The following is a 21,549-nucleotide window of genomic DNA, read 5'->3' as shown; positions in this document are numbered from 1 at the left end:
CGTTTCTCTTATCCATCTCACTACTGCTAAACAATAGGGCTTTTTCGAAAGTTTGTTGACAAGGATGATGGGAGGGGAGGTAGGGGTATGCTTTCATGGGGGCATACTTCCTGTCCACCCAGGTTGTTATTGCTCTTATATCTTGTCCTTAATTAGTTTTAAAAATGCTTGTGTAAGTAATGCTGATGATTTTGTGTTTAGGAGTGAATTTAACACGTGACCCCTTCAGCTGGGATATCACCGGCCGTAACATTTTTGCCATGATTATTGAGGGATTTGTCTTCTTTACTCTCACGGTGCTGATAGAGTACAGATTCTTCATCAAATTAAGGTAAGGCATATTATACTCATCTAACGTCATCATCACCATTATCATTATCATCATCGCCATCATCATAATTATCATAAACATCTATCATCGGCATCATCATCATCACCGCCACCATCGTCATCATCAATGTCATCGCCATCACCATTGCTGCCGAAGAGTAACTGTAGAGCTGAGCCAGGTGTGTAGATGTTTTGATACTTAATTGACATTGTGTTCATTTTCCAGGCCTGTTAAGGTTGTTCTGAAACCCGTCGAAGAAGAAGACGATGATGTTCAACGAGAAAGACAGAGGGTCAACAGTGGTTTAGGCCACGCCACGGACGCCCTTCGGCTTATGAACCTGACCAAGGTACACATATAAATGAATAAATAAATAACAAACATCAAGAAGCAACTTCACAAATGATACACTTTTAGCGACATTTTTATTCCTTTCAATGTAATGGATTGGATGCCTGAGTTCTTGGGGGGTATTGATCATAATGCGCTTCCTCATTCAACCTGTAGGTGTACAGGTCGCGTCGAAAGCGGATTGTAGCTGTTGATCGACTTTGCGTAGGAGTCCCCAAGGGAGAGGTTTGTACTATCTATCCCGTTCTATTATCTATCCCTATATGTAAAGACTTATCTATCTGATCACTCAAATCACTCTCTGAGGGCCAATATTGACTCTTCTCTTCTCTTTCCCTTGTTTAGCGTTTCCCTTCTCTTTGTTGTAAACAGTTTAGGCAAGGAGGTGACGTTAACACTAACCACCATGTACGTTCTCTTGTCTACTGTTGTCTCTTGTGTATACCATACATGGAAGGTGGTAATGACATTGCCGCCGGTTCATACTAGCTACCATTTTCTATCCCTGGTTCTGGCTTTCCCTGTCATTGCAGGGGCGTTGGCCAAGCCCCCCCCCCCCCCCCTTCTAGCAGCCAAAAATATAGTAAATTTATTACTGAGACATTATCTAAAACACAGGAGACAATGCCTTGAAAATGCCCTTGAAAATGCCCTCTCCTGTTAAAAATCATGGCTACGCCCCTGCCTTGTTTCCTGTGTGAATTTCGCCCGGATAATAATAATGTCGTCTATTCCTACTGACCAACATATACTTTTTCTGGTTCAGTGTTTCTGTCATCTAGGTGTTAACGGTGCACGCAAAAAAACAACGTTTATATTGACCACTATTTGCTTTCCCTGGTTCAGTGCTTTGGCCTTCTTGGTGTGAACGGTGCAGGCAAGACGACGACGTTCAAGATGTTGACGGGTGATATCCCTGTCACGTCTGGTGAGGGATTCGTGGACGGTCACAGGTCAGTAGAATTCTACTATTCTAGAACACGGATTGTGTGCTGGAATGTATTTAAGTAGCGATCTCGGTAATCTCGTGGTAACGATAGTGTTTATGCTACGCAATTCTATGAAATCTAGATGTTCAATGTTTTGGTATTTGCAGATGGTAGTTTTAATATGCGTCCATAAACATGCTTTTCTTTGCCTCTTAAGCATTCTTAGCGACATCAACGGTGCACACCAAAGTATGGGCTACTGCCCTCAGTTCGACGCTCTTGATGATTTGCTAACTGCTAAGGACCACCTTCGACTATATGCACGGCTGAGGGGCGTGCCTGAACGTTATATACCCAAGGTAAGGAGCATCTTCGAATTTATGCACGGCTGTGGGGCGTGCCTGAACGTTATATACCCAACGTAGGGAGCATCTAGCTGAGGGGCGTGCCTGAACGCTATACATTAAAAGCAAGAGGCCACCTTTGACTATATGCACGGCTGAGGGACGTGACTGATAGCTATATTCCCATAGTAAGCCTTTTAATATATGCACTTCTTAGCAAATGCTCTATTAGGTAATGCATAGCGACTGGAAGAACACTATGGTCGTGAGAGAGCCGTGGTTTGAGAAAGGCCATGACGTGAAAGACGTCACGTGGCTGGGATCTTGTATTGCTGGTTTATTTGCAAAAGTGGGCTGTTGCCTGTAGCATATTTATATATTTTTTATACTTTTCTAGATTATATCAAGTGCCATAGATAATGGATATGGCGCTATAAAAAATGCTTTGTTTTATATATTTATTATATCTTTTCCATGCAGGTCGTCAACAGCTTGATTCAAAGGATGAACCTTGTCCAGTATCAGGACGTATGCGCAGGGAAGTACAGCGGCGGAAATAAGAGGAAGCTGTCTACAGCCATCGCACTAGTCGGCAACCCCGCCATTGTTTTCATGGTAAGCCTGTGTCTATTCAAAAAGGACTAACCATTCTAACCATCCTCATCATGGTAAACCTACTTCTCCAGTTTAAACGAATATCACTTTAGTAGTTATTAGTAGAAACAAAAATCCTAATATGGAAGTAGAAAGGTAACAGAAAGTGTTAAAGCGCTCCTTGCGCACTCGAAAGTCTAAATTAGGTAGTTATTTGCCCTGAAGGAATTTTGTAATTCTTGTCTCACATTCTATTAATGTTACTTTCTGCTTGTTTCACCGCCGTCTAGGATGAGCCTACGACTGGCATGGACCCTAAGGCGCGTCGCTTTCTGTGGAACATCATCACCGGCATCATGAAGGAAGGAAGGACCGTTATCCTTACTTCGCATAGGTGCGGGGATGTTTCAGTCTTTACCTTATATGGAATAGAATGGAGTACCGTGCCAAATATAGAATAGGATAAGGTACCATGCCAAATATGGAATAGGATGAGGCACCATGCCAATTATGGAATTGAATGGGGTGCCATGCCAAATATAGAATAGGATGAGTCACCATGCCAATTATTGAATTGAGTGGGGTACCATGATAAAATATGGTGAGGGACAGCAATGCAAGTACATCTTTAACAAGACTTGCTAAGCGCCTATCGGTTTTGTTTGGGTGGATTTTGGGTGGCGAATACCGGTTGCCATCATCACCAGTATGTTATACTTTTTCGCCGCTTTCGTTTCCTCTTAGTGTAATATTTTATTTGCTGTTTCATAGTATGGAGGAGTGCGAGGCGCTGTGTAACAGAGTTGCCATCATGGTGAATGGACAGATGAAGTGCCTTGGTAGTCCACAGCATCTCAAAAACAAGTAAGTTATTTGGTACCCCGCATCATCTTTACTTTTCCTATAAGTTGTTGTGAAAGCTTTTGCTTCTTTCCTCTACAATTGTCGTGAATGTTCTTCTTTTCGCAATTTCGTTTCCAACCTTTGTTTGTGTTGTATTTTTTTATAATCGGCCTTTTAGTTAGCTCCCTTTTAGTTGGTTTATTTTAAAGAGGGTATTGTTGTTGATGAAACTACTGATGGCTACATGGTAATGGAGGGTGTTGTTGTTGGAAGGTGTTCGAGAGGGTGTTATTGTTGTTATTCATTTGTTGTTGTTGATGTTATTATGAATTCCCCTGCAGATTTGGCGATGGATACACGGTAATCTTGAGAGTGGCTGGTTCTAACCCCGACACCGAACAAGTCTGCCAGTTCATCATCCAGTGCTTCCCCAATGCTGTTCTTAAGGTTTGTCTTTACTGAAAACAAAACATACAATATACAGATGTCGATATGAAGAAGTCTCTCGTAGCATGGGGAAGGGGTTTGACATTTGTGTACGTTCCCTACCTTTTTCTACTTTTCGCGATTTTTTTTTTCTTTTCGCGTCATGCCAAGTCATTTTAGTGGGAAGATATAGGTAACATTGTTCTATTTATTTTGGATGCCGGGTGAACTGCCCCACTGATTGTATAATAACGAACTGCTCACTCACTGTATGATATTGTTTTCTGGCAAACAGGACAAACACCATAACATGGTGGAGTATCAGATCCCTTGCCAGGGGCTGTCCGTATCCCGTCTATTCGGACACCTTGAGGCCAACCGGAAGATGTTCGACATAGAAGACTACTCCGTCACACAAACCACCCTAGACCAGGTAGGCTTGTCACGCAAACCACATTAAAACAAATGGGCTTGTCCCGCCACCACCCTCGACCAGGTAGGCTTGTCACGCCAAACCTCCTCGACCAGGTAGGCTTGTCACGCATACCATATTCGACCAGAAGGGCTTGTCACGCCAGCACCCTCGACCAGGTAGGCTTATCACGCCAAACACCCTCGACCAAGTAGGCTTGTCACGCCAAACCCCCTCGACCAGGTAGGCTTGTCACGCATACCATATTCGACCAGGTGGGCTTGTCACGCCAACCAACCTCGACCAGGTAAGCCTGTCACGCCACCACCCTCGACCAGGTAGGCTTGTCACGCATACCATATTCGACCAGGTGGGCTTGTCACGCCAATCAACCACGACCAGGTAGGCTTGTTATGCCACCACTTTCGACCAGTTAGGCCTGTCACGCCAGACCTCCTCGAACAGGTAGGCTTGACACGCCAAACCCCCTCGACCAGGTAGGCTTGTCACGCAAGCCACATTCGAGCTGACCTGTTGTTACGCCAAAACGGTAACGCCACGCTCTCTTTTTTGTTACAAGTTCATATTCCACTCCCCTCCCCTTCCCACGCCTAGTCATAGAGCCACCGCCCCGGGGCAGACCATTCACGAATGCTGCTTCACCTGTCAATTATCTCACGCCCTGTGTTGTAGGTTTTTATCAACTTTGCCAAGGATCAGACTGACGGTTTGGATGACGAGCAGTGCAATGAGCAAGCACAGCCTGGCGACACAAAGATGGAGACCTTCCGCTCCAGTCACGCGATCTCTGGTGACCATCAAACTGCTGCTGTCGACGTTTAACTATAGCAATGAACTTATTAATGTGATTTCAGGGAAGCTCACCTGATCCCGTTAGGAAAATGGCATGCTTATTTGTGGTCGGTGACCTCTAAAGACGTCATTGGTGACCTCGTTAAAGCACCACTTTAAGTGTGTTTTCGAGACCCCACATCACGCATGGTGCAACATCGAAATAATCTTAATTAAGTAGGGAGGAAAGAGAGAAGAGTAGATTGAGGTTATATGAGAAAATCCGATTATGACGGAGGGAGGGGGGGGGGGGGAGGGTTGTTACGGAGGACAGAGTTTGGGAGGAGGGAAAGAGTAGGTTTTATCGGGATTCGGGTTTAATTTTGTCTATTCAAGGCCAGTAGAAACAGAGTTTGTTAGGCTCAGTTCTGTTACTTAACCAGGAAATTCCCTCTAATTTGGCTGATATATGCTATGTGTGCTAGGCGCTCTCCGTGTTTGATAAGAAAACCCGGTCAAGTTACGTTGCGTACCTGAGCTAATACCTCGAGCACTTTTAAGGCAAAAAAGTATCAGAACCGAGCCCAACAAACTCCGTTCCTACAGCTCTTGCCCATTCGCACGTTTTAATCGATTTTTATTTCTAACTGCGCCCCAGCGTATTGTAAGTATTATATCTTCGATTGTTCAATATTACTAAAATAGGGTTGTACATAATATACATTGTATAACAATATGCACACAACGGTGCATTTTCGATTCGACGCGTTGGTCTTGGTGTAGTCGCTCAAGTTATTAGACGGGATTCTTTAAACCCTCGGCATGACATGTTGCATGAATATCCTAGTAAGTATCAGCATTAAATGCAAGTATTGTCCCTCTGATTCCGTGAAGTGTTCAGTTAAGACTTGTTTCAGGTTAATAATTTATGCTCGATTATTGCACCAGGACCTTGCCTATTTTTAGTTAAGACTTCCGGTGTTATGTTTTCGTCGCTTCACTTTTTCTATGTGTTTATTATAGCCTACTTGTAGGCTTTGATAGTTTTTCCGGCACGAAAACCCCGAAAACACGACAGACATAAGAAAGCATGTGTGGCGAAAGATAAGCAATAGAGAGCCCTTGTGTTGTTATGATTCGCATGAGAAAACTCTTGTCACGCATAAGTATTTGCCGTCACATTTCTAGTCTCGGCAATTCAGATTACTTGCAATCCATGTAGAGAACGGGAGGCCTTATATGGATACTTATCGGTATTTATTTAAAAGCGATAAGTGCTTAGGTGTTTTTTATTACCACCATTTTTGTTATGTAGTCATCTGGTCTTTGCAACAAATGAATAAATGAACTCAAGAACTTTGTATAATTGTTATCGTTTCTGCGCAACACAACAAATCAGCTCAGTGATTTAACAAAACTAAAAAACAAAACCTCGAAGAGGTGTACATCTTATGTCATCAAAGCTGACAATTCCGTTCTTTGACCCAGCTGAAAGCTGCTGAAACGAAAAAAGTGGTAACATTTCATTCGGCGTCGTCTGAATGTAATGGTGTAACGCAAAGTCCCTTACGTTATACGGAAGTAAATACCTCTAGTCAACAGAAAAAGTCCCGGGAGCCAAACATGTAAGACTGCGCAACACAACAAATCAGTTCAGTGATAACCTAGAAGGTTATTAGTATACATTTGACGCAATATCACAAAATAGCGACGCATATAAATTTGTTTTACAAGCAGCTTCAATCTTCTAGCAATCCATGTTTTTGTGTGCATAAGAATAGACAAAAAAAATACTCAAATGAAGTGCAAGTTAGGATGATTTTTACTTTTTGAATTATCTGTTATTCGTGTTTTTTACGCCGGATTATTAGCTTATGCGTAGTAGATTGCATGCATAGTTTACAATGACCGAGCCGGAAGCAAATGCCATGTCTACCCAGGTACTAGCCAAGCAATCAAAGGCGCCAAAGTCATACCAAATAGGTTAGGCTAGATTTTCTTGTAGAGCATTTCTTCTTTGTAAAAATAAATAATCGTAACAATAAATTTTATAAGCACATTTATGGGCACATCCATATCGTGACGACTTTTGAGTCCGGTTATTATGGGATATGATGATCCATTAGTATGAAACCCCCTCAAGAATACAGAATCGGAATTATTGTTGACCATCCCCCTAAGTGATAGCATTTGATAGAATTTTATATATAGGACGACCAACCCTGTCTACTTTTATGGAGAGTCTCAACCCGGGGGATTTGAATGTTGCGGAATGTGCCCACTATGTGACGCCTGGCTAGACGTGGCCATTTGCATTCTAAAATTGATTAATTTGAACCGATTTATCTTTAAAAATGCAGTAGTTCGAATTAACGTTATGCTTCTGTTTGTCTGACTTTTAGAATTCAAATAACAGACATAAGAAAGCATGTGTGGGGAAAGATAAGCAATAGAGAGCCCTTTTGTTGTTATGATTCGCATGAGAAAACTCTTGTCACGAATAAGTATTGGCCGTCACATTTCAAGTCTCGCCAATTCAGATTACTTGCAATTTATGTAGAGAACGGAAGGCCTTATATTTAAGAAAATTCTATACACTTATGGGTATTTATTTAAAAGCGATAAGTGCTTAAGTTTTTTTATTAACACCATTTCTGTTATGTAGTCATCTGGTCTTTGCAACAAATGAATAAATGAACTCAAGAACTTTGTATAATTGTTATCGTTCCTGCGCAACACAACAGATCAGCTCAGTGATTTAACAAAACTAAAAACCAAAACCTCGAAGAGGTGTACATCTTATGTCATCAAAGCTGACAATTCCGTTCTTTGACCCAGCTGAAAGCTGCTAAAACGAAAAAAGTGGTAACATTTCATCGATACGGTTAAGGTGTCGTCCGAATGTAATGGTGTAACGCAAAGTCCCTTGCGTTATACGGAAGTAAATACCTCTAGTCAACAGAAAAAGTCCCGGGAGCCAAACATGTAAGACTACGCAACACAACAAATCAGCTCAGTGATTTAGAAGCAGAGAAAGATGCCAGACGAGGATAACGGCGCTGCGCGCAAAGCTTCGGAAGATCAAGGTGAGAAAAGACTCTCTGGTACCCGAATAAAGAACTAAATACGCAACAGAATTAATACCTGTACAGCATGTTTAGGGTATTACGGTATTTGCATGCAAACGAAGATCAAGCGAGCGAATACCTCTACATCATGTTAAGGTTATTATGGTATTTGAGCAAAAGAGCATTAGATGCTCCACACCATGTTGATGGTGTGCAGACCCTAGAAGGTTATTAGTATGCATTTGACGCAATATCACAAAATAGCGACGAATATAAATTTGTGTTACAAGCAGCTTCAATCTTCTAGCAATCCATGTTTTTGTGTGCATAAGAATAGACAAAAAAATACTCAAATGAAGTGCAAGTTAGGGTAATTTTTACTTTTTGAATTATCTGTTATTCGTGTTTTTTTTTACGCCGGATTATTAGCTTATGCGTAGTAGATTGCATTCATAGAGTTTACCATGACCGAGCCGGAACCAAATGCCATGTTTTTGTGTGCATAAGAATAGACAAAAAAATACTCAAATGAAGTGCAAGTTAGGGTAATTTTTACTTTTTGAATTATCTGTTATTCGTGTTTTTTTTTTACGCCGGATTATTAGCTTATGCGTAGTAGATTGCATGCATAGAGTTTACCATGACCGAGCCGGAAGCAAATGCCATGTTTTTGTGTGCATAAGAATAGACAAAAAAATACTCAAATGAAGTGCAAGTTAGGGTAATTTTTACTTTTTGAATTATCTGTTATTCGTGTTTTTTTTTTACGCCGGATTATTAGCTTATGCGTAGTGGATTGCATGCATAGAGATTACCATGACCGAGCCGGAAGCAAATGCCATGTCTACCCAGGCACTAGCCAAGCACTAGCCAAGGATAACAGAATCGGAATTATTGTTGACCATCCTCCTAAGTGATAGCATTTGATAGAATTTTATATATATGACGATCAACTCCGTCTACTTTTATGGAGAGTCTCAAACCGGGGGGGCTAAATGTTGCGGAATGTGCCTTCTAGCACTTCTGGCGCCTGGCTAGACGTGGCCATTTGTCGACATTTGCACGTTATGCTTCTGTTTTAGAATTCAAATAACAGATATTTGAAAGCATGTGTTGGGAAAGATAAGCAGTAGGGAGCCCTTGTGTTGTTGCATTTTGATGACCACGGAAAACTTATTCAAGTCCATTTTCAGGTTGTGACCGGAAACCATTCAATATCTATATTAGCCACGCTCAAAGTGTAATCGTTGGTGACAATGGAGCTATCACAGATAGAAAGACAGGTAAAAGAAAACAAGAGCTCAATCGTAATTTAGTAATTATTGCTTTTATTAAAATAAACTATGATAAACGATATTAAAAGCTGTTAAAATATCTTTTACAAAATTGCAGATCTGCAGGATGTTGGTGCGATGAATACAGATAAGCCAGGTGAAGAGCAGCCAAGCCTTGATGACGACACTGTAATGCAGCCAGGCCTTGATGACGAAACTGCAAACAAGACGACAGACGTACATGACGCGCGGCCAGGACTTGGTGGCAGCGAAGCTGTTGACTCGGGACCTGTAGTGGCTGACAGTGCTGAGGACAATAATGCAACCGACACAAAGGACAATTTTACCGAGCAGGAACCACCGTACTATGAGATGCGATCAAGAAGCAAATGTGTTGAAAACGTTGAAATGCGGCCAGTCAGGAAAGTCAGTTATCGTCCGCGAGCTCTTTCGCATTCCATTGTTAACAGAGGCTTTAGTACAGGTAAGTTTGGTGATGACCAGGAAACAGGAATGAAAAGATAGAGATTCACACAGGCCACCTATGTGCAAAACATATTTTTCCATGATCTTTGTCTTTACTGACTAGCATTTTGATATACAGACTCGGTCTGGACCGCAGACCATCTTTTCAAGAATCCAGATGGCTTCCTCCGTGCGCTGTCAGCAGCAGATGAAATGGAGCGACAGCGCTTGGAAAATGTTCTATTCCAGATCCTCCTTACATTGGAAAAAGAACACAGAGCAATTAAAAGCAAGGACATTTATAATACGCTGACTACACTCGCATGTAATGACATCGGAGAAACCGCGACACGACATACACTGAATCTGCTATTGGAAGAATTGTCAAGAAAGGCTGACGACTTTAAAGGACTTTTCTCGGTTGAACAAGCTCTTAGAGGGTCGATCCTGCGGGAAGGCGGGGGCTTGTTTGATAAGGAATCGCTTTCCATGCAAGAACTTAGACTGGGGGTGTACAGTAGGGTCCTTGCGCTTCTGTTTGTAGATCGCACACTGGGAAATTTGACGCCTTTGGACGCTGAGATTAGCAAGCTTCGTGATAAACTTTTGGAAATGTTGAAAAATCATCGATACCAGAAGCACAATGATCTGCGGCACGCAATGGAGTTCATCATAGAGGTAGCTGAAAGAACGTATCCTGATCCTAAAAGGAAAAAACGAGACGGTGGGATAAAGCGAAATCTCGTCGAAATATTAGAGTGGTAAGTTTACTAAGCCAGAACCAAAACCAAGTCTACCAACCATAGTAGTTAGTTCAGCACTTGCAAGTAGATTCCCATGCGAACCTTAATTGCACCAGAGAAGGGCTCAATTATGTAAATGGAGTTATTGATTTTAAGGGCACATGAAGCCAAAGATGATACTCTGAGTGAAAATCGAACAAAACAGTTCAAGCTCTTGTTCAACAGCTGGTTTGAGCTTCATTTGGTGGTCTTTGTTTTACAGTTAAAGGTAATTGCAATTAAACTGACTTTGACAGCTGCAGAAAATCCCATGATTTATCGTTATCTGTTCATTATTTTTGCCTTTTCAGGTCTACAGAAAACCGAAGATAATGTCGGTATTGAAAAGCTTGATAGACGAATATGTTGCATATGGCGAAAAAAAGAGACTTGCTAGAAGGGAGATTGAGTGGCAAAACGGGCTCATCTTTGGCAGCGTGCTTCTCGACATTGCTTTCTACAACAAAGATATTAGTAAGCACATCCACGTACAAGCATTTAAACAAAGACTAAAAGGGATTTCAGTAAATGTTTTGATGAATTGACATTGTACTCACCAAATATCCATCTTATAAGTGTTCTTTTTTCCTAAGCCGCTCGTTCACAAGCAAGCGCGTGTCTTGCCAATTTCTACAAAAATAGCAAAGATATGGAGAAATGCGAAGGCGTGAAGATTGCGATCACAAGGTGCTGCAAAAGAGTGTTGTTTTCTCCTGACCAATTAAGCCGATGCTTGGTCGGGCCTCACATCAACAACGTCAGCTCAGAGGACGATGTTGATTATCTAATGTGGCAGTACCGCAAGTTTGTCCCTCCAGGGAATTATGAGATCCTTAGAAGAGATGGCGCTATCACAGTTTTCAGCGCGACATTTCGAGACAAGCCAGTCATCATCAAGCTCTGCCATGCTTCCTCGGGTAAGAAACACATAACAACAGCACATCAACCAAGCTATTCTCAATTTTCTATACTTGTTTTTTTAGTTTAATGTAGTCGGTCAAATTCATTGATATTGGCGTCTATTTATCAAAGATCTCGACGGTGTAAATTACAAGCGCATGCGCGATGAGGTTTATGCAATGTACCGGCTGAACTCTTCAACCATGCTTCACCCGAACATCCCGCGGGTCTTCGCGTACGACACGGAACAACTGCCCTATCACGTGATTTTGGAGAGGTTGCCGGAGGGGGACCTTCTTAGCTATCTGGAAAACTCTAGGTATTACTACAATGTTTGGTGCTGTACTCGGGAATTTAATCTTTTATCTTTCTTAAACATCTCGAAGTGTTGGTTTCTATGCGTGTGCTGGATAATTATAAACTTTTACTTGTCCTAGGCGTGATTTGCTTCCCATGCTGCCCCAGTCCATATTGACCGGCATGTGTCTGGACGTACTGAGAGCAGTGAAGTTCCTACATCAGCTCGGACTGGTCCACCGGTCCATATGCCCCTCTAATGTAATGGTCGGGGAGGATAACGTTTGCATGCTGTCGGGTCTTGGCACAGTCCGGGAATTGAAGAGTCAGGTATTTTGAAAAAATAGAAAAACATATATTAGCACATCCAAATCCGTGCTGATTTGTGATTGGTCCAATAGTGTTCTAGGGTGATTTGTGATTGGTCCAATTGTGTTCTAAGGTGATTTGTGTTTAGTCCAATTACGTTCTAGGGTAATTTGTGATTGGTCCAACTGTGTTCTAGGGTGAAGGTACAACGCCGGAGTACGTCTCTAATAAATCCACTCAAGTGCGACATGACGCCCCCGAAAGTTTATTAGATGGGCGCTTCTCATGCGCGTCAGACATGTGGAGCTATGGCGTACTGATGTACCAGGTGTTTACCCTAGGGGTGACCCCGTACAGTCGCGGTAATGGAAGGGGCTGCGATACGGACGAACAAGTCAGACAATATGTAAGTAACTGATCGAATGCCCCTCTTTCTATTCTCTTAGGGATAGGGACTGCCCAAGTTTCTAGAAAGATTTTTACTGAGTGGTCTTAGATCATAATGTGTAATCATACATTGAAAACTTTTCCGGTGTTTTCTTATGCCAAGTAATGCAGCTATAATAATGTTGCGCGTCTAAGTAAGCATTATTACTCGTAGTAAACGTGACACATTCAGTGTCTTCGTCCCGTAGGTCTTAAAAGGAGGAAAGCTTTTGTCAGAGGCCTGCATTCCCAAGCAAATAGCTGCCCTTATCGAGCGGTGTACAGAATTTGACAGCCGCGAGAGACCCACTGCCGAGGAAGTGGAGAATGAATTGGAAGCTTACCAAAGTTATATAAGATCATCAGGTAAGATTAAAACAAATGCACGTCACAATTATTACAAGTCAGCCCATAACCCATTTTCTTGACGCAGGCGAAGATCACGCCCCTGAAAGTCCTCCACCTTTAAGAAAGCAGCTGATTCCCATTTGTGTAAGTATATAATGTTCATCGTACGCAAGAAAAATGAAAATTGTTTCTAATGTATAATTTTGATTACATTCTTCTTTTCAGAACTCTTCCTCCTCGACTCCAGTCGATGAAAATGAGCCAACATTTCCAGATGTCTTTGAACCGCCTTCTCCTGACTCTCTGACGAAGTCCAGGTGGCACGGGGTAAGGGTAGAATTCCTCCTGTCTCCCTCCGAGGTGGTACAGGTTAAGGGTAGAATTTCGCGCGGTAGATTTCAAGAGTTCGGACGTCGACTCTAAAGGGTAGACGCGTTTCATAAGACATGCGCATGATTTTAGAAATGATGTATAACTCTCATGCAATTCACCTTTACAGGAGATCGTGAACAGGGAAGTCGTGAATAAAGACAAGTTAGAATGTCTTAGGAGCTTACGGCCGCTCCGCCATGAAAACCTTGCTGAAATTAAGTCAATATCTCCTCTAGGAAGTGATTTTGAAGTGGTAAGACATATTAGTATTTCAAAATAGTGTTTCTGAAAAAAACTATTGAAACCTAAAGTAGTAGGGTCAAACCATTATTGATTACATCACAGATTTTATCACTGTGCGTTCGAAGAAAGCAGCAAACTACAAAGTAATTTGACTCACTCGAGTATCTATTTCACCAGATAACCGAGTACTTCAGAGATGGGGATTTACTACGCCATGTGAGGGACGGCAAATGTTCACCTTTTGACTTAGTGAGCGCGCTTGCGCAAATTGCCATGGTGATTCAGTACATACACCAGAGCGACATTGTCCACTGCAGCCTAAGACCAGATAACATCATGGTGGCGCAGCAAGCGCCTCTCAAGGTACATCGCTTGCTAATGGTTATATAGATTACCCATTGCAATCGGAGGCTCACTTATCGAATAGGCTCACACCTTTAAGTTGCTCGGAGTGCACTTATCACATGGCCTTTCACATGACCTATCATGGGCTGCACATTGCGACTACTTGGTGAAGAAAGCCAACAGGCGGCTTTTCGCCCTTCGACAACTGAAAAAATGTAATGTTCCACCTGCCGATATTGTGTTGAGCGTCGATTGAATATGCCTGAGTTGTTTTCGCTGGTTTACCCAAATATCTTAACAATCAATGTGAGAACATTCAAAAGAGGGCCTTAGGTATCATTTGGCCTGAAATGATGTATTGTAACGCCCTAGCACGAGCCAACATCATGACTTTAGAAGATAGACGTGTGGATAAGTGTAAGAAATTCGTTAACGATATTAAACAAGGACCCACGGTATAAAAGGCGCGGACCTGGGGGTCGTTTCTCAAAACTCCCGGTAATATCCGGGCCCGTTAGGGTACCGGGAGAGTTTTCGGGATACTTTTCCGCGCGAGGAAGAGCGTTTCTCAAAGCTTGCGGTAAGGTGCCTGTTGTTTACGGGTTCCCGATAAGCAAATTATAATTTTCAGATTTAATGAATAAATTGGCTAAATAATTATTGTATATCAGTAAAAATCGTAGATTTGTACCCCAAACACTGCTGTGGCATCGGCACTTTTCGAAAAAAAGACAAAGAACAAGTAGATAAAGTCTCATTTTGTAGCAAACTTCCAATATCTTTCGCAAAGTTGTTTACATTTTTTTAGGCGCACGGTGACAGCTAAATGTCAAATCATTTGACAGAAAAGAAACTTGATTGGCTGGTAGGGGATCCCATAAATTGATGTTAGCCGTGATTGGCGCACTTCTTTCCGGGCAGTGATATGGTTTCCTCAAGTGATGAAAATTCACTACAACTCGACACAACTTGAAAATGGCGAGATTTAATCGGAAAGAAAGCACCAAATTGGATAGTTCAACTTGGCCAATTCTAGATGAATAGTTGATCTATGAAAATATTAAGGAAATTTGGGGTATCAATTTTTGCATTAAAAGTAATTCCCGGTAAGTTAACGGAAGCTCGTGAGCTCCCAAAAGTTACCGGGCGAGTTACCGGTATTTTTTCCGGGCCCGAAAATAGCGGGCGCTTTGAGAAACACCCGTAAAGTTTATCGGGGGCTTACCGGGTTACTTTCCGGGTTTTCGGGTTTATCGGGACTTTTGAGAAACGACCCCCTGGTCCAAGTCGTCATTCTCGCTAGTCCACGTCAAGTGGAAAAAGCAGAGCCGTAGATTAACTTTGATAATTTCGAAGTTGAAAATAATGTTCTGTATAAACAAGGCAATAACGGCGAGCTTCTTGGGGGCAGTTTTCTACGGCAATAACGACAAAATTTGTGATTGAAAATTTAATTCAAAAACAGCGCGCTCTCGTTTGAAATGACGCTATTTTTCAGCGCGCGCGTTAAAAAAAACGAAACCTGAAAACTTATTTAATTCAAAATCGCTCCATTCCCTATTTCTTATTTGTCCAGTCATCAGAGAAAATATAGTTGTCTTCGCACTATTGATGTTTAAGACATTATTTCGAACTTGATCATATCTCTTTTGCTTCTTTTAATGGAGCTCTGCTCTCGACTAAGTCTAGTGGGAATGACGACTTGGACCAGGTGCGCGCTTTTTATACCGCAGGTTTATGCCCTGGGGGTCGTTTCTCAAAAGTCCCGATAAACCCGGAAAGTCACCCGGTAAGCCCCCGATAAACTTTACGGGTGTTTCTCAAAACGCCCGTTATTGTCGGGCCTGGGGGTCGTTTCTCAAAAGTCCCGATAAACCCGGAAAGTCACCCGGTGAGCCCCCGATAAACTTTACGGATGTTTCTCAAAACGCCCGTTATTTTCGGGCCCGGAAAAAATCCCGGTAACTCGCCCGGTAACTTACGGGAGCTCAAGAGCTCCCGTTAACTTCCCGGGGATTACTTTAAATACGATATTTGATACCCAAAACGATGTTTTTCCTTAATATTTGGCAGCTGAGTTTATAGATCAACCATTCATCTCGAATTGGCCAAGTTGAACTAATCAATTTGGTGCTTTTTTCCGATTATATCTCGCCATTTTCAAGTTGTGTCGAGTTGTAGTGAATTTTCATCACTTGAGAAAACCATATCACTGCCCGGAAAGAAGTGGGCCAATCACGGCTAACATCATTTTATGGGATTCCCTACCAGCCAATCAGGTTTCTTTTCTGTCAAATGATTTGACATTTAGCTGTCACCGTGCGCCTAAAAAGTATAAACAACTTTATCGGGAATCCGTAAACAACCGGGACGCTACCGCTAGCTTTGAGAAACGCTCTTCCTCGCCCGGAAAAGTATCCCGAAAACTCTCCCGGTACCCTAACGGGCCCGGATATTACCGGGAGTTTTGAGAAACGACCCCCGGACCCCCATAACAGAATTATTGATTAAAACACAGCATGTGTCTTAGGTCTGGAAGGAAGTCTCAACTACTTAATTAGAATTCCTTTAGTTGCGCACATAACCTGTAATTCAGTCACACTGCAAAAGGCTTTAAAAAACTATATTATTATTGCTGTAGTTGTTGTTTTTGTTGTTGTTGTACATTTACTGTACACATTCTCTACAGCACTACAGTTATTCTGGCAGTATCTGTGTAAGAATTGTATAGATTTTCACATTTTTTTTTCAGGTGAAACTAACGCGCTTTGGGCGAATAGAGGAAATTATTGTCACCTCCTACATGAAAACAAGCGCGGACGGGTTTGTTGTGAAACCTATGCCCATTGATGATTCGGCATGGTATGTGATGAAAATATAAACTACTAGACTACACTTCTATTTATATTTATGAAATATCATTAGGAAATTAATGAATTTATGTGAACAGGAGCGCGCCAGAGGTGAAAAACGATAATTACTATTCACAAGCGGCTGATGTGTACTCCTTCGGAAAGGTTGCCTTTGAGATGTTCAATACGCTAGACGAACTAGAGGCATCGGCAGCCGCGGCCATGGATGACCAGGTAATAAGTGTCTGCTTTAGAAGGAACCGATTCCTGCAACCCCCATTTTAGTTTCCCAATTTCCAGCTATGCCTGGTCAAAGTCATGCAAATTTTACTATAATACAGCTATCACTGATCCAATTTTCACTCCTTGATTATTTTTGTGTGTGTGTTCAGACCAAGTCATCGTTTGAGGGGAATTATCCAGTTCAACCGCAGAGTATGCCATGCTGGTTGTACATCACACTCAAACAGTGTCTTCTGCATTATCCACGTGAAAGACCAACCTTCCTGCTCCTGGTCGACACCCTAACGAGCAGGTGAGTAAAGCATGTAACGTATAAAGCTATCGTTGCATGTGGGTATGTGAAGCTATCGTTGCATGTGGGTATGTGAAGCTATTGTTGCATGTGGGTATGTGAAGTTATCGTTACACGTGGTAATGTAAAGCTATCGTTACACGTGGGTATGTAAAGCTATCGTTACACGTGGGTATGTAAAGCTATCGTTACACGTGGGTATGTAAAGCTATCGTTACACGTGGGTATGTAAACCTATCGTTACACATGGTTATGTAAAGCTATCGTTGCATGTGGGTAAGTAAAGCTATCGTTACGCATTACTAACCTAAACCCTGCTGCAGTGCCGATTAGTTTCTCTAGGATAAAGATACCTGGAGAAATATAATTCATAAATGGTTTATTTATTTCATAAATGGGGATGTCACCGCACTCTCGCCACGGTCTTTTTTATATATTGTATTATTTTTTTTTAGAAAGCCATTTGATTCCTGGATGCTAAAGCATTGGAAGAAGATTCACAACGACGTTAATGTTGATTTTGGTGTCACCCAACCCGAGAATGCTCCGCACGTTCTTCCCGAGGAAAAACATCTCAACCACGCAGAAATACGTAAAACCGTCACAGATAGTCTTTACGCTCCTCACTGCTACGACTACCAGCTGGGACTTCTGCGTGAAACGACAGAAGAAGAAACGTATGAGTATATTACAGAGAACGTGTATGAAGAATTTCCAAGTCAAGAAATACAAGTTGATGGATTGCCAGCATCGTCAAGATCGCCCAAACAGGATTTCAAAAATTCACTACTCACCCTGAAAGGAAACCCACCACCACTACCCCCAAGACCACCCATTCATGGGTTGTTGGACACTAAGAGAATGCTATTACAACCACAAAGAGACCTACAAGGAGATTTTTATGGTTGCTCATTTATTTACGAAAAAGATGGTAACGAATCTGATGAAGGCTCAGGAGATGATGAAACTCTTTGTGGAATTGGCAGCAACCTATACGAGCCAGTTTGTGAATATACTGCAATGTTGCCCGATCATCAATATGTGCGCAAATGTCAAGATTTACTGTACGAAAATATAACCCAGCCAAGCCTGGCTACATGTATTATACATCAAGTGTCTCGACCAATCCCTGCCAAGCGTCAAATGCCTGAATCAAACCCAACTGAGCGTCGAGTGTCTCCTCCATTCCCTGCTGAACATCGAATTCCTCCACCGGACCCTGCTGAGCGTCGAGTGCCTCCTCCATTCCCTGCTGAACGTCGAACTCCTGCACCGGACCCTGCTGAGCGTCGAGTGCCTCCTCCATTCCCTGCTGAACGTCGAACTCCTGCACCGGACCCTGGTGAGCGTCAAATATCTTCTCCATTCCCTGCTGAACGTCGAATTCCTCCACTGGACCCTGCTAAGCGTCGAGTGTCTCCTCCATTCCCTGCTGAACGTCGAACTCCTACACCGGACCCTGGTGAGCGTCGAGTGTCTCCTCTATTCCCTGATGAATGTCAAATGCCTCCACCGGACCCTGCTGAGCGTCGAGTGTCTCCTCCATTCCCTGCTGAACGTCGAACTCCTACACCGGTTCCTGCTGAGCGTCGGGTGTCTCCTCCATCCAGACTTCCTCCCCCATCATTACACATACGTCCTTCAGACCGGCCCGGAATGACAGCCACACCTCCTCCCCCACTACCAACCAGACGTCCATCATCCTGCTCCAGACCTGCTCCCCAGTTATCATACAGGCCTCCTGATGTGACAGATGTACTTTGTAGTAATAGTCCCCGCCATCATCAGCCTCTTTATGGAAGAGGTCAACACCAAGGCAGTTATCAGCACGCTAGGCCATTTACCCATATGGCATCAAGTGGAGACCACTACATACCAGGGAGATCTGAAGAGAGAGTATTCCAAGATATGAGCGGTGATCATACATCAAGCGAATGCTATCAGCAAAGATATCACAACATCTATCATTCAGATCCACGCATGAGTCTATCGCACGACTTTTTGTGCGATTATCCCATGGTCCAGCCTTACGACGTAAATAAGGAGGGGTATTGGCATTTCGTCCGTCTCAACTCAGATTGTACACAGTACACTAGGCGTCCAGGCGTCCATCACTGCCGCTCGTGTGGTCACGAGGTGTACGAGAATGTGGAAGGTATGTTCTGTTTTAAATATATTATACGTTCGTGTTTAATGTAAGGTAGTCAGTACAAGGAGCAGCTTATGAGTTTGGTTTTGTCATGATAGTAACTGGTTTGTTCATAGTATTGGTGAATAAAGGTTTTCATTTATCACTAATTCTATTGTCACTTATTTGACTTCTATTCTTACATTACTACTTTGCTGCTGCTCCTGAAATGACCCCCCTCCCCTTATGATGATGCTCTAGCATCAGTGTCGCACTTTTACTGTGCTTATCCCATATCCTCATTTGTTTGCCCAACAGATCACTGCTCAAAGCATGGACGAAGTTGTCGCCCCCTGTCGACACATATGTCATGGAAGCCGATTGCATCAGATATTAGCCACGTGTAATGGAATCCCAATGACATTATAGATTAGCCACGTGTAATGGAAGCCATATGACAACATAAATTAGCCACTTGTATTGGAAGCCCAGTGACATCATAGATTAGTCACGTATAATGAAAACCCAGTTGCATCATAGATGAACTACGTGTACATGTTGTAAAGGAAGCCCAATGCTGACAATGGCATCAAAGATGACTCACCAGTGTTTTGTATAAAGATAATGCTTCTTTGAAGATAAGTAAATACATGTCATATACACCTGTTTCAAAATCTTGTGTAGGTGCACAATGCAAATGGAAATGCCAAATGGCAGTTCTGATTTCGACAAATGCATGGGACTCGTCAAATTTCTAATGATGTCAGAGAAATGTGCGATCATCATTGTTCTTACAAATAACCTCGCAAAGCCTCCGTCGATACGCCAAAGCCTTAGTTTGATATTTACCGGCATGACCTCACTCTCGGTTAGTAAGTAGTTAGTATTGTATTGTATACTGCAATAATTAAAGGATTTGCGTTAAATGCTGGGTAATTACAAGGGTTATAATATAACCTCGGAATATTGTCCGGTAAATGCGAGTATCCGCTATATAAGGTATTCTAGTGATAATGTATAGATTGTTAAACATTTTAAGTGTAGCGTGTATTTTCTTATGGATTTTTTTTTCTACTATTTGTATCGACATTTTTATACATTTTTATATACCAGAACACTTTTGGATAAGTAACCCAGAAAGAACTTAATATGTAAGTTTTTTTTCGTCTCGTTTCGCCGTTATTTCCTTTTATCATGTTAATGATATCTGGTAGCAATTACTTTCACGACTTGTTTATTAAATCAAATAGCACAATTATATTTGATGGCAATACTTTCATGGCTTGTATATTATATCTCATAGCATGTCATGGCTTTTATATTATATCCAATAGAATTTCTTTCATGACTTGTTTTTATATCTATAGCAATACTTTAATAACGTTTTGTTAAAGCAATATTTTCATGACTATTCTACACAGTGGGACTTATGTGGGACATTTAGATTGCACTTAGCTGGCTTCTTTTTGCTGTTTTCTGATTGGATATTCACGCGCGCGTCGGATCTATAGGCACCGATGACTAAAAATCGATATAATTTCGCTTGTTTTACTATAACGGGGACTCGAAATATCGTTGTAAAACCAAATACCAAATATCGCTGTAAAACTGGGTTTGGTAAGATTGTAAGAGTCCATACCGCGGTAAAGAAGTAAGGCCTGGCTAAACACGCAAAAATGTTTGTCAAACATTGCGTTTGACGTAAGTGTTTGTACGTTTAGCCACCCAAAAACATGGTACTCAATTGGCTTCCACAACACGTACAGATGTTTGAACGAGATCAAAACATTTTCATCAAACATTTGCGTTGAACGCCAATGTTTTATCGTTTAGGCCTAGATTAATCGGCGTGCCAGAGTTGCAGCGTTCTGGTTCGGTAGAGGTTCGACAATAAACGTCGAACTTTTTGCTTGTTAAGGTAATTTCCTTGAAATAGTTCTACAACCCAGAATTTTTTAAAACTTCGCACAAAAAATATTGAGGTTAAGGGCTTTTACAAAATGTAATTTTAAAAATGGGGGTACCGAACTCGTTTTCTCAACAGAGGGGCGTAGGTTTGACGCGTTTTTACTGATCGCGCGAGGAAAAATCCCAACCCTTTAGTTTTCAAAAAGAGTGCCTATAGTCTTTAGAAAATCAAGTTCTGTTTGTCTAGCTGCCAAAATCCGATCTCCTAAACAAAA

The 21,549-nt window shown here is 42.0% G+C and overlaps 2 protein-coding genes and 1 long non-coding RNA gene across 7 annotated transcripts in view; 2 read left to right on the top strand and 1 right to left on the bottom strand.

Moving 5' to 3' along the window:
- LOC5519087 (phospholipid-transporting ATPase ABCA1-like) overlaps positions 1 to 6,383 on the top strand; it is a 32,857-nt gene extending 26,474 nt beyond the window's left edge. For all 4 annotated transcript variants that reach the window (XM_048733218.1, XM_032363934.2, XM_048733255.1 and 1 more), the window contains 11 exons: positions 202 to 331; positions 557 to 680; positions 839 to 907; positions 1,529 to 1,635; positions 1,829 to 1,970; positions 2,436 to 2,570; positions 2,840 to 2,943; positions 3,321 to 3,413; positions 3,734 to 3,839; positions 4,114 to 4,251; positions 4,924 to 6,383. In XM_048733218.1, the coding sequence (XP_048589175.1) occupies positions 202 to 331; positions 557 to 680; positions 839 to 907; positions 1,529 to 1,635; positions 1,829 to 1,970; positions 2,436 to 2,570; positions 2,840 to 2,943; positions 3,321 to 3,413; positions 3,734 to 3,839; positions 4,114 to 4,251; positions 4,924 to 5,073 (1,298 nt within the window). In that variant the 3' untranslated portion in view covers positions 5,074 to 6,383. The remainder of the gene's footprint in view (positions 1 to 201; positions 332 to 556; positions 681 to 838; positions 908 to 1,528; positions 1,636 to 1,828; positions 1,971 to 2,435; positions 2,571 to 2,839; positions 2,944 to 3,320; positions 3,414 to 3,733; positions 3,840 to 4,113; positions 4,252 to 4,923) is intronic.
- On the bottom strand, positions 5,643 to 6,709 carry LOC125573116. Its single transcript, XR_007313971.1, has 2 exons — positions 6,612 to 6,709; positions 5,643 to 6,520 (listed from the first exon to the last, which is right to left on the bottom strand). It is a non-coding gene; the product is annotated as an uncharacterized LOC125573116 (long non-coding RNA).
- A 1,256-nt stretch (positions 6,710 to 7,965) lies between these two features.
- LOC5519088 lies at positions 7,966 to 20,706 on the top strand. 2 transcript variants are annotated; one of them, XM_048733339.1, is made up of 20 exons: positions 7,966 to 8,108; positions 9,284 to 9,373; positions 9,483 to 9,848; positions 9,969 to 10,590; positions 10,798 to 10,840; positions 10,923 to 11,085; positions 11,205 to 11,528; positions 11,644 to 11,830; positions 11,949 to 12,138; positions 12,314 to 12,523; positions 12,753 to 12,909; positions 12,977 to 13,035; positions 13,117 to 13,218; positions 13,391 to 13,516; positions 13,684 to 13,869; positions 16,604 to 16,713; positions 16,802 to 16,937; positions 17,096 to 17,238; positions 17,694 to 19,393; positions 19,685 to 20,706. In XM_048733339.1, the coding sequence occupies exons 1-20, from the start codon at positions 8,060 to 8,062 to the stop codon at positions 19,771 to 19,773; spliced, it is 5,052 nt and encodes a 1,683-aa protein (XP_048589296.1). In that variant the 5' UTR covers positions 7,966 to 8,059; the 3' UTR covers positions 19,774 to 20,706. The 2 variants fall into 2 exon arrangements, with proteins under 2 accessions (XP_048589296.1, XP_048589276.1); XM_048733319.1 differs by having other exon boundaries at positions 10,729 to 10,840.
- The last annotated feature ends 843 nt before the right edge of the window (positions 20,707 to 21,549 follow it).

Source organism: Nematostella vectensis, chromosome 1 (genome assembly GCF_932526225.1).
Source record: "Nematostella vectensis chromosome 1, jaNemVect1.1, whole genome shotgun sequence".
NCBI classification, from domain to species: domain Eukaryota; kingdom Metazoa; phylum Cnidaria; class Anthozoa; order Actiniaria; family Edwardsiidae; genus Nematostella; species Nematostella vectensis.
The sequence above is the reverse complement of the archived record's forward strand: the minus strand, read 5'-3'. Positions and strand labels throughout refer to the sequence as shown.